Here is a 12617-nt window from a genome sequence, read left to right on the forward strand (position 1 = left end):
TTGATTTTGATTTCAAAAAGTTGTACACTTCAATTGTTGCACAAATAGCATGCACCTTAAAAATGCCAAATTAATTTTGAATATATAAAAGAAAACTATGCTACAATTCAAAATTTTCCCTGTGATTTATAAATGTTAAAAATGTTGTGTTTACAGGTTTTTAATTTTCATTACATATATTTATGTATTGTTTCATAAATTGTTTGTAACAAAAATAGGTTCTTACGAAGATTTTAATTCATAATAAAATTTGTTAAAGTGATAAAATAATCTGCAAGGAATGATTCAAAATTTCTCGAGATCATGGCAGCATCGATGATGGGTAAGTTGATGAAACTATACACATGGGGTTTGACACGATTGTTGATGTTAACACCTTAAACAATTGCATTTGGTCCCCAATTTTGATGGTTTTAAGAATTCTGCAAACCATTTCTTTGACTTAATTAATTAAGCTTCAGATCAGTTGAGTCTATATATAGGAATGTTAGCATCTGCATTTCATTCTCTAGCTTCTTCTTCTTCTTCTTTCTGTCTTTCTATATATATATATATATATGAATGCTTACAAACAGACATATATACCCACAAATTTATAAGACTTAATTAAGGTAGCTGATATCATATTCAACAACAAAAGACTTGCAATTATGTCTTTAAGGTTTATAATCATAAGCTCGTTCCTGCTCTTCGTCATCGCAAGCACCCTCTTTACTGCATCTCGCTACAAAGGTATATATATATATATATATATATATATATATGTGTGTGTGTGTGTGTGTGTTGTGTGAGTGTACATTTGTCTTAGCTTTCCATATTTGTTTTATGTGCAATCATTTAGTTGATGTTACTAATTGTTAAAATTCACTGTAATTTTAGGTGAAAAAAGAGCTGGATTCGTTGGTGCTTCAGATGAAGAGGTACAAATGGATTGCTCAAATTAATGTTCACTTATTTTTTTTCTAACAATAAATATCGAAATGAATGTCATGGATGACGGATGTAATGTATATAGGTACGCCCGAAGAACGTATATGCCGTTGCTGCTGCTGCAGCAGCAAGAGAAAAGACATTGAGAGGTCGAAAAATGGTGGTGGATAAAACAATCATGGTCGACATGAAAGCGAAAATGAATGCGATGGCGAGGGGAAAGCAGACCGGTTTTGGGAGAATAAGGCTTTCGGAAAGCAGAAATGTGAATTTTGTTGCTTTCACTGAAGATTACCATTCACCAAGGCATCACCCACCGAAGAATAACTAAGCAATCTATTCGTTTACGTTGTGTTCGTTTTCGTTATTTTGACTTTTTTTCGTGAAACGGGTGGCTTGTCGAGTTCTTTATGCCAAAAGATTCGAGTGTGGTCACTTGCTTTATGTAAAAAGTTGGAAACGGAAAACGAAAATGATGTAAGCAGATATGACGATTGCTAAATTTTGAGCTCGATAACACGGAAATACGAGACTTAAGCCATGCTTGTTTGTTAGTTAAGTTTCATTACGTGTTATGCATATGTTATCTTCATAGTTTTGTTTTTGTTGCATTTTTGTGTTTATGCTAAAGAAGTGAATGTAAGAATGCTAAAATCTATATATTTTGGTCTTTAATTGTATGTTCTAACCACAAGGATGGTATCTGATTGGTTTGAGCTTGGACTCCAAAGATCAAAAGTGTCTGAAGGTCTCAAGTTCAAATCCAAGGAAGAATAAAAATCCCTTGTGGTCACGGAGGTTCAAACGCAGTGACTCCGCTATGGAATTAGTCGGCTTGCATAACGGATTGGATATCCAGATTAATAAAAAAAATTGTATGTCATATAGATGAAATCGTTGATTATATTTCTTCAATAATGCAGTATTAGTTGAATAAATTAGCCCTTAAAACAAAAGTGGTGAACTTGTAATTATTTTTTTTGGAAGGATGTCTCGTTATGCCGATACTAATCCCAACGAATTACAATTGTAATACAACAGTCATGATAATTCAGTGGCGAATTGTTATAAACGTCTGAATAAAATCTACGGTAGATCGGATATTTCGTCACATCTCCTTGGGCCTCAACCACGTAGTGCACCACAACCCTTATGGTTAAGCTTGTAATTATTAGTAGATATGTTGTATCGGTTTTTACGGTCTGATGTTGTTGATTTATACAGACTTGGAATTTTCAAGTAAAAGTTTTAATTTTTTGTCTAGCAGACCAAATATAACAAAATCTGAGTTTTTTCATATTTGGTATTTATCATGTTTATCTGATCTATAAATGTGTCAAGCTACTCATGGCCCCTAGACCATGTCTACAGTTTTTTTAGAAAAGAGATTATTAAATATTAGTTATAAGATTATTAAATGGCGAGAGAGGCCTATTTAAAAAATTCTTTTTTGCATCACTCATGTCCGTCCATTAATCTTAAATAGTCGTTCGGAACCTATTTTTTCGAGAATGGTTGTATAAACCTGCTTCTTTAGCAGGCTAGACAAACCAGTCTAGCGGTTCATCTTATACCCATTAATTCTAACAAGTCAGGAAATTAATAGAAATAGTCATTTTAAGGGATCAAATTCATCTCTTAGTCATTTCACTTCTAATGTTTTCAAAAAAGGCACTACTTGCGCAAGTGACACCTCCTCAATTTTTGAAGGGGTTTAAAATGTAAAAAAAAAGTTTCTAAACATGGTCTGCAAGTACAAGAGCCAAATCTGTAAATTAGTTCAAATACTTCTGCAAGTAGTGGATAGATTTGGTCTTGTACTTGCGGACTATGTTCAGAAACTTTTTATCTACATTTTGACCCCTCCGCAAATTGAGGAGGTACCACTTGCGCGGTTAGTGATATTTTTGAAATTTTCGGAGAGAAATGGCTAAGAGATTTGTTTGGTCCATGAAACTGGTTTTGTCTATTAATGTCCCTAACTAGTTGGTCTGAGATCTATCCATTTTTTTCAAGAATAATTGTCCAAACCCGTTCTTTTATCCAATTGGATAAGTCAGGTCTATCAACCATCTTGTACTTAGATAATCTTTTAGTCAATTGAGTCCCATTAAATTTTTGGAAAATGCTTGACCAAAACCTTTTTTTAGCGAGCCAAGCACGCCAACAATCCATCTTGTAAGTAAACAGTTCTAGTCCATATAATGGCTAAAATTTCTACACCAACGGCTGACATTGAATTAGCATGACACGAAAGAGTCCAAAAAAGAAAAGATAAGATAAGACAGTAACACCCACCACTATGTCAGTAGAAGGTTGTGAAAACACTTCCTGAGCCTCTTTGACCCTTCCTTCAACAGTTTCTAGAATCTCACTAATTGCAAGGAAAAAGGAGGGTTCGATCAGCTGGCCCACCTAAGATATTAAAAAAATCTCAATCGATTTGATTTACGCAGCTTGCTCATCCAAAATATTATAATGAAGTTAAATCAGTTTAACTTCTATTTTACTATGCCTAAAAGGCTAAAATCAAGAAGAAGAGTTGAATTATATCTTATCCCTATAGATCGAATACAAACCATCTGTCCCCCAAACTTCATACCCTTGGCACGTTCTGTCCACCCGACACATCAACATTTTATTGAAGAAAAAGAATAAAAACATGAAATATTAAATAAAATGACGATGTGTCAGGAGTTGATTGATCGGACAAAGTAGACATGAAGTTTGAAGATAGGTATTTTGTATCCTCTAAATCCTTCTCCTATTAAGACATACCGAGTTTGTTTGTGTCTTTTCTTTTTTTGCCAAACATAAACGAAATAAGTAGTTATATATCGACGAGTAGTTGTTTAATCTTTGGTGCTCCATGTGACCAAGACTCGGCATCTGTTTGAAAATCTTGCCTACCTTAATTCCCTTGGCTTAATTGGTTTCTAGCTAGAATTAGGAAAGTCTTCTGGTTTCAAATAATCTCAACTTCGTAACAATGAATACGAATCACAATCATTAGCGCCTACCTCAAACCAAAAACACTTGAAAGATATTCATTTCTAAGCAACGGAAACATCAACATATGTGTGTGTGTGTGTGTATGTATATGATTAAGCATCTACATGCTGTCAATACAACACGTATTTAATAATATATGATATTGAAACTTCTCGCATGATGTTTCTTTTATTAAAGGAAAGGAAACTTGAAACATGATGAGACAGTACTAGGTGGGTTTTAGGTACCATAGAGGCATCTGTCATGCTTGATACTTGTATTATAAATAATAGGGCAATAGCAGATAGCTAGTGTGAAATTGGCCTTGAGATCATGATCATCATACTTGGGCCATGTAGTAAAAGACCAGGAAGAACAATTACAGATAGGATATCTTTATCTATTTGGGCAATGGGTATGTCTCAAGACCTGCAAGCTACAAGTGGAGTGGGGATTAAGTTCTTACCTCTTTGAGACTAACATTCCAACCACTTTTAATTACTAGAAATGCAAACATGCATTCTCTGCTTAATTTGGTTTCACTCCCATATATACAAACTAATCGATTCTTAACGGAACTAAAGTTTTCTATTAATCCGATAACAACTAGTAATTATGAAAATCTTCAGTAAATTCTGCAAGTTCCTATATATATAGTCTTAATACTTGAGTAATTGTCGACAAAATCATGCCATATTTGCGCATAAATTAGTATAACATGTCTCCGTATTCTTGGAAATCAATAAATATGACAATGGTTTTTCAGTTTTATGTTGTTATGACTAGTCTTATTGGGCAGACCAACCGATCAACAAATGTTCTTTCCGAATTAAACCAAAACTAATAGCATTCTCTATCTGATCTAGATCAACGTATTATGTACATTAATCCGTCCCATTTAGCAATAGACATGACAACTAATACAAGTAAATTCAATGACCACAATTGTTGTGTATGCCTGGAATCGAACTCTGAGCAGATGGGACATTCCACCATATCCCCAAGACCTCAACCACTTGCAGGTTTTCGGGACATGTTAAAAACTCAACAAAGTGAGCATTAGATGAATAGATGGAGAGAAGTGGAAGTGGTTGTAAATTTGTCTTGTATGCATCTTCTGAAAATATTGTCAAGAATCTTAGATGGACGATTTCATGCATTTTAATTAAATTTGTAATCAGTTGCTGAGAAATATTTATATTGTCGTCCAAAAATCTTCAACTGTCATTTTCAAATGAAGTTGATTCACTTTTGTTTGATTTTCTTGAGAAAAATAAGATGCTAGTGGTACATAAAGAAAGCACCGCATTTCACCAACCAGCTTCTCTCTATTTGACATCCACCCTCCCTCCCTTTTATAAATATTCAACTCCCAACCCAGTTTAATTAAAGCTATAGTAGTTCTTTGACTCCATATTTATCCCTTGAACAAATGTCTAAAGAAAACGCCATCAGGAGAAATGTTATCGAAAAGAAGAACAGCAGCAGCAGCAGCAGTAGTCCTGCAAGGGGAAATAAAGAGAAGTTATCAACTCAAAGCCTATTATCCAAACACTTGAAGAAAGTTTATCCTGTTGGGATTCAGAAAACAAGCTCACTTCTCTCCCTTTCTTCACTTTCTTTAACCCTTTCGCATAACTCGAGTGGCTCCTTTACGGATTCATCTTCTACCTTAGAGCAGACCATCTCATCTGCACTGCACCTCATTGCACCAACACCTGCTAGAAGAGAGCCGCCCGTGGCTAAAACTAGCGCCGTTCATGCTCCAGTTCCACAACCGAGTTTGGATCCCACCAACTGTGAGGAAGGATTGAGAAGATGCAACTGGATTACTAAAAGCAGTGGTAAGTATTTAGTTTTTATGTAGTTTGACACCATTTTCATCAACAGATTACACAAGTGTTTTCTTGCGAGCTTTGAATCTTAGACCCGAATGTGATGGTATAGTTGGGAACGTTAAACTTAAGTCCATTGAATCTAGTAATGGAAATTATGCAACATAATTTATCTGTTATTATAAGGGCATCATAAAGGCAATAAAATGGCATGTGTTTTAACCACTTGGATGTGGAATCTATTCCTTTCTACCCACAAAACTAATGTTGATCAAGCATTAGATTGGAATTCATAAGATCGAATAAACCGAAAAGAATACAAATAGTCAACCATGAGTCATGGAATCTATTAGTATTTTAGTTACATTTGTTGTGGATTTTACAATAATTTGGTGTTTGGTAGGACAGAAACATAAAACCTAATATACCAAACTTCCATTCCCAAGTCATGTCCCTTGATTATTCATGGCCATCTATATTTTATATATATATATACACATATGTTATATCCATTTAAAAAAGAAGAACCCGAAACTTGGATTTTAATTTCATTTCATTTTCTTTCAGATAAAGTTTACGTACAATTCCATGACGAGTGCTGGGGAGTTCCGGTGTATGATGACAAGTAAGTGATCCGTGGTTTCTGTGAGTAGTGTTCAAGTTCTCGATACAAAACCATAACTCAATGTATATTAAACTGGGAATTTGTAACAATTTCGAAACAGCCAACTGTTTGAGCTGCTCTCATTGTGTGGAATGTTGATGGATTACAATTGGACTGAAATCCTGAAAAGGAAGGATCTTTTCAGGTAACAAAAACAATTAATGTTTCTTTAATTATTCAAAATGATCGATATCGTAAGAATCATTATGATTATGGTACTTTTTTTGTGTTGCATTAATCTAGAGAAGCATTTGCTGGATTTGAACCAAACATTGTTGCAAAGATGGGAGAGAACGATATCATGGAAATAGCCTCTAACAAGGACATCATGTTAGCCGAAAGTAGAGTCAGATCCATCGTTGAAAATGCCAAATGCATCCTCAAGGTACAATTAAGTTCATTATATATACACAACTCGATCATATGATCATGAAAAATCAAAATCTTAACATTAGATTCTTGTTGATTTTGGGTTCAATTATATTGGTGTTGCAGATTGCGAAAGCACATGGATCTTTTAGCGGATACATGTGGGGTTCGGTAAACTACAAACCAACCATTAATAGATGCAGACATCCAAGAAACGTACCTCTAAGAACACCGAAAGCAGAAGCCATTAGCAAGGATTTACTGAAACATGGGTTCCGATTGGTCGGGCCAGTGATCGTGTATTCGTTCATGCAAGCTGCTGGAATGAGCATTGACCATCTTGTTGACTGTTTTAGGTTTAGTGAATGTGTTAATCTTGCTGAAAGACCATGGAGGCATGTCTAACATCACGTATTTATTGAGCATTTAGAGGTTATATATACTTATATATATATTTCTTTAACATTATATTAATTTTATTTTGATTACAGGGTATGTATTTTAATTAATTTGGTTTGTATTGGTGTGTATGGAATGTATCGGCATGGGATTGTGGAATCTTAATTATATACGAGGATATTTTTGTGATCAATATAGTTTCAAATCTTGCTCTCTGTGTTTTCAATACGCTAGTTTACTGACTCTATATTCAACGTTACCACGTCCAGCGACGTTGGGTGCATATTTTGCATCGGTTTTAGTTAGCATTGTTTTCGTCGACTTTTTCTTAGTTTTATGCATAACTTGTCTCGTTCTTGGTTGGCATATAGTTTGGTTTTTCGTCCTTTTTAGGTTAGTTCGGGCGGGCATTTGAACAAAGAATATCAAAGGCAAAAGGGGATAAGAAGCTAAACGGGGAGGGGGAAAAGGGAACACAAAATAGGCGATATCGCAAGATAGATCAAAGGCACAGCCGCGTAGATCAAGCAAAAACTCTTTATACAAACAACATGATAGGGATGCCACTATTTTCACGACACAAGTATTTTTGGGATTTCATAATAGGGGTATAAAAGAGGGATTTCGAAAACATCACGTGTTTTTCTAGATTTCGACGCTTTGCTTTCTATTTTCCGTTCACGCATCTTTGATTTCTCCTTGAATTAATGGATCATATCTATTGTAATTTCCTTTTGGATTCTATACTTGGATTAAAGAACGGATTCAGGATTTCTAGGAGTGATTCATTGGATTGTGATTTCAAATATAGCATATTCGCCATAGATAAGGATATGAATAACGAGGAGTACTTTACTTAATTAGAATCGGGGTCCATTTGTTTCACAACGTGATTGTTACGAATTGAGATGCATACATGCCGTATTTGTTGTGTTTTAATGCTTCGGATATTAAAATACAACATATACATGCATCTCAATTCGTAACACACAATATGCCATTGGGATTTCTAAAGATTCACATAAAAAAGCTATTCGAGCCAACTTCAAATGAGTTTTACCAAATATTTACTATAGGATTTCCTGCCACATATATATATATATATGTATATATATATATATATATATTATTTATAAACAAATGAACAAGAAGAGAAAGAAGAATGAAAAAAAGAAGCAACTAAACTCGAAACTCACCATCTTCTAAAGGCAACAATATTTACACAACATGTCCTACAAACCCTAAACCCTAAAACACCATCTTATTAAAGCTCATATAACATCCAGTCTCAATCCTATCTCATTATATCTCAAAACTGGCAAGAAGTCCCCAGCCTCTGTCTCTGCCTCTGCCCCATGGCACTAGATTTGCGCTTTGCAAACGCTGCGTAAACCAGATCTTCAAACTTCTCCAGAAACAGACCCCATTCTTCCTCTTTCATGTCTGCCAACTTCACAAAACTCGCACTACCTGGAAGCAGCTCATTCGCACTCCTGTGTCCAGATGATGAATTCAACGTTACATAACTACTACCCTTTTCTCCTCTCGATTTCGACTTACTGCTACCACTACCCGTATCATCACCAAAAGTGCACTTGTTCTTAACTGAAATTGGCAGCTTTGAAACAGCAGGTATCATTGTCACTATATCTGCCATTTCCTCTTCATTTCCTTCACTTTCTTCCTCATCTTCCGTGCTTTCTTCAAGTTTAGAAAGCGGGTTTCTCCCAAACCCAAACTGGAAAGGAAGAGAGTTGTTTGCCAACAATTTAGGAGTAGAGTCAAAAGCAGAATCATCATAGTCGATTTCAAACTGGAATGCATCTTCGTCTGCTTCAGTCTTGGGGGATAAAACCAATACCTCTGGCACCTTCTCAGCCACCAGTCTCCTCGCGTCCATACACAACACCTCAAGCTCACTGGGTTCCTCTTCACCACGCCGAAACTCACGACTCATCATTTCACCTATCTCGGCAAGACACAGCCCATAAGCAGCAGCTTCCTTGAGGAAAATCGTACACAGAAACAAGACGCGAAGACAGGCTTCTCGTATCATCGGAAGTTCTCTTCTCAACATCTCCAAGTCACGATATGGATCAAGTTTCTCAATGTACTCGAGCTCGTCCTCAGAAAATGGAATTGAAGCCTGGGGCCAATGGATCCACTCAAAGTACGGATCCTCCAAACTTTCCGGCAAGCAAAGACCATGATCAATGGGTATGAGTTCAACTTCACTAAATCTCCCAACCTCATCATTGTTAAGCTTTCTAACTAGCAGATTCCCAGCATGCCTATCTGTGTTGAAAATCCTTATATCTAATATACCAATACGATGAACAGCAGACACAGGGAAGCTTGAGGTTCCATGGTCGCTAGCATCAAAATCATGAGGCATGAACTGCTGGAATGAAGCAATCTTGCTATAAAGTTTCTTCTTTCTTTCAGGTTTGTTGTTGTTATTCCCACTTACACTATCATTAACGTTGAAAATAGAGTGGGTAATTTTGACCAATGCGGTGGGAGGCACGTTAGCAAAGTGATCATAATCAAGAAGGTAAGCAGCCACCTCTCTGTAGCCAGTTTCACCAACACGAACCGAACGCTTTAACCCTGGTTGACCAAGAGCTTTACCCACAAAACCTTTAGGGTTGTTTGGGGCAAAGGGTTCTTCATCTGTCGGCTTCACTATCGCCACACTCTCACCTCTGCTATTTCTGAAATAATAAGCACCTCCAAGCCCGCTATGAACTGGGATTGGATCAATGCCAATCTTTATCGCAATCACAACTTCATCAACAATCTGCTTCGTTCCCACAAAACTACTCGAATGCCCCAAGATCTCGACAGGCCCACTCTGATCTCTCTGGTGTATATCCCTACCAGTGGGAGACAGACAAGGAGTTGAAGAACTTCGATGCAAGACGTTTCTGGTTAAAAGAAGAGGGGAATCATTACGAATGGCACTAAGGTCGTTCTTCAATATCATATCTCCAAAACTCAAAGAACTCTCCTCAATCGGGAAATTAAGAGCAATCTGTAACCTTCGCTTAACCATATGGGCATTATCAGTTCGATCTAGCTCCATTCCTAACACACAGCCAGATTCAGTTTGAACAAAAACACGTCTCCTGCCCGTAGGTTTTACCCCTTCCATCCGATTGTTTTCATGATACTCCCTCCCTAAAGGACTTCTAAAAACTGCTACAGCCATTTGGGTTTGAACTGGGCTGTCCAAATCCCGAGACATGAACCAAGGGAAGGCAACAATGGGTGTTCTCAGCCTACGGCTGGGAAGATGGATTAACTCCCTAAAGAGATCCAACCTCAGAAAGAAGCTGCAAATTAATGGTGGTGTGGTACACAAACAATCATCGAATGCCAAAATGGAACTCAAATCTTCATAGTTCTCAAGCTAGAAGGTTAAAACAATAGATCGCATCAGAGACAAAGGAGACAGCCGGAATTGGTATCACTGCCTGCCTGTCTTACTGATTCAAATCAATCTGTGATGCCTAATCTGTATCAAAAGAACACAAGAACAATACAACACCATGAGTTAACTCGGTGTAACTTTAATATACGCTAACAACAAAAAAGAATGTCTTAAATATCCTCGAGATCAATCCAGATGATTCATTCTCTACTTGAAACAAACATTTGCATGCCTAAAAGATATCAAATGTAAAATCTAAAGATCGGTTCCTGTACGGTCGTACTCCATATGATCTAGAGGTCTCAAGCTTACATCACAAAGCAATAGCGTGCACACACACACACTATATATATATATATATATATATATATATTACAAGTTTTGTAAGATCTAGTGTACAAAAACGCACTTATTTACATTTTCATATTTCTAATATCAGCAATACAAGAGACAAATACAATGATGTGTGTATATACATATAGACCTACAAATTACTAAATCAGTTTTTGGGTATTTACAATCAGGTTTTACGAACATTTGGGGAAATTGCGAAAACCTAGAAACTGAGGAAAAGGAAAGCTAAAAATTTAAAAAGATTTCGAATAGAAATGATACCATGAACATCAAACGAGCTATCAATGAAATTTCAAGGAAAATTGCAATAAGCCGATAATAAGTATCATAAGAACCGACAAAAGGGATAAGGAATCAAAATGGAAAAAGAAAACACACCAAATGAATAGATCCGTGAGCGATTCACATACGGTAACAGAGAAAGAAGGCGAACCAGAATCAAGAAGCAGACGAGCGTAAATCAACCGGAGAGACGAGAAAGGCCGGAGGGGTTATCGTTGTAAAAGTGATAAGATTCAACGGGAGAGACGAGAAAGACAAAACCCTTTCTCCCTGTTCTTGCTCCTTTTTCTCTCTCTAAAAACTCTTAGGCTTTCTCTCTCTAAAACCATCTCCATCCCTCATCGTTATCTATATAGTGCCGGGGGTGCCGATCTGTAAAATAATCCTTCGCTTTTTGAGTAAATTACAATTTTCATCCCTACGGTTATATGAAAATTTTAGAGTGGGTTATTCAAATTAAGTAATTACAAGTATGGACATTATTGTTTCAGTTTTATTACGGATAAGATCCTGCCTCTAACTCCATTAACTCAGCTCCGTTAAGTTAGAGACCTTTTGGCCATTTTACATTTATTTTAAATAAATAAAAAATATATATACGTTGAAACTGCCAACACCAGTAGGTACGTCATCATTCCCAATCCCGACCTCCGTTTTCTCTGACGCACTCCCTCAACTTCGGCCACCATAACATCCCCTCACCGTCCACCTCTGTCCTTCTTACACCAGTAATCACCAAAAAACTCAAACCATGGCTATCATTGTGACACTCTATCTTTGTCGTAGTCAATGGCTACAATTGTTGAGTCTCATCTCTATCGACCCCGTCCATCAAACCATATTTGAAAAACCACAGTCACTGGACCCCTGTAGAGTTTATCGAGAAAATCGAAGGAAAGATATTTCGGTTTCGTCTCCATTGAACCCATCCATCAAACCTAGATTTGAAAACCCTAGTCGTCAGCCCCTCCAGAATTCATCAAGAAAATTGAAGGAAAGAGATTTAGGGGTTCGTCTCCAACCCCATCCCTCGAAACCATATTTAAAAAAAAAAAACCCCCCATTTGTCGGTCCCAACAAACTTCAACGAGAGAACCAAAGGAAAAGGATTTTGGATTTCCTCGTGGTTTGGATTATGATTTCACCGAGTTTCAAAAAGATAGAGGATTAAGGTTTTTGAACCCATATGTGACGAATTTAATGGTTTTGTTATCATAAAGATGACACCTTCATCGTCTCTCCCAACATAAAAAATCAAGTCATGAAACCATTGAGGTTAAAACAACCATGATGCAAATGTTTTAAAGGTGAATCATAGGTTTTGAAACCGATGTGGTTAAAACAACCATTTTGTTTCTAT

The 12617-nt window shown here is 36.5% G+C and overlaps 3 protein-coding genes across 5 annotated transcripts; 2 read left to right on the forward strand and 1 right to left on the reverse strand.

The window, feature by feature from the left end:
• The first annotated feature begins 650 nt into the window (after window positions 1–650).
• LOC112522789 lies at window positions 651–1261 on the forward strand. Its single transcript, XM_025132096.1, has 3 exons — window positions 651–732; window positions 880–920; window positions 1016–1261. The coding sequence occupies exons 1-3, from the start codon at window positions 651–653 to the stop codon at window positions 1259–1261; spliced, it is 369 nt and encodes a 122-aa protein (XP_024987864.1).
• A 3977-nt stretch (window positions 1262–5238) lies between these two features.
• On the forward strand, window positions 5239–7470 carry LOC112523561 (DNA-3-methyladenine glycosylase). The gene is made up of 5 exons (XM_025133217.1): window positions 5239–5765; window positions 6324–6381; window positions 6482–6565; window positions 6664–6805; window positions 6916–7470. Exons 1-5 carry the CDS (start codon window positions 5354–5356, stop codon window positions 7192–7194), a joined length of 975 nt encoding a protein of 324 aa, XP_024988985.1. The 5' UTR covers window positions 5239–5353; the 3' UTR covers window positions 7195–7470.
• Window positions 7471–8349: 879 nt separating this feature from the next.
• LOC112522880 (phosphatidylinositol 4-kinase gamma 7-like) lies at window positions 8350–11561 on the reverse strand. Of its 3 annotated transcripts, none has more exons than XM_025132202.1 (2): window positions 11409–11561; window positions 8350–10705 (listed from the first exon to the last, which is right to left on the reverse strand). In XM_025132202.1, exon 2 carries the CDS (start codon window positions 10433–10435, stop codon window positions 8498–8500), a length of 1938 nt encoding a protein of 645 aa, XP_024987970.1. In that variant the 5' UTR covers window positions 10436–10705; window positions 11409–11561; the 3' UTR covers window positions 8350–8497. The 3 variants fall into 3 exon arrangements, with proteins under 3 accessions (XP_024987970.1, XP_024987969.1, XP_024987968.1); XM_025132201.1 differs by having other exon boundaries at window positions 11386–11561; XM_025132200.1 differs by having other exon boundaries at window positions 11354–11561.
• Window positions 11562–12617: the final 1056 nt, after the last annotated feature.

This window comes from Cynara cardunculus, assembly GCF_001531365.2.
Source record: "Cynara cardunculus var. scolymus isolate 2C chromosome LG 12, CcrdV1, whole genome shotgun sequence".
NCBI classification, from domain to species: domain Eukaryota; kingdom Viridiplantae; phylum Streptophyta; class Magnoliopsida; order Asterales; family Asteraceae; genus Cynara; species Cynara cardunculus.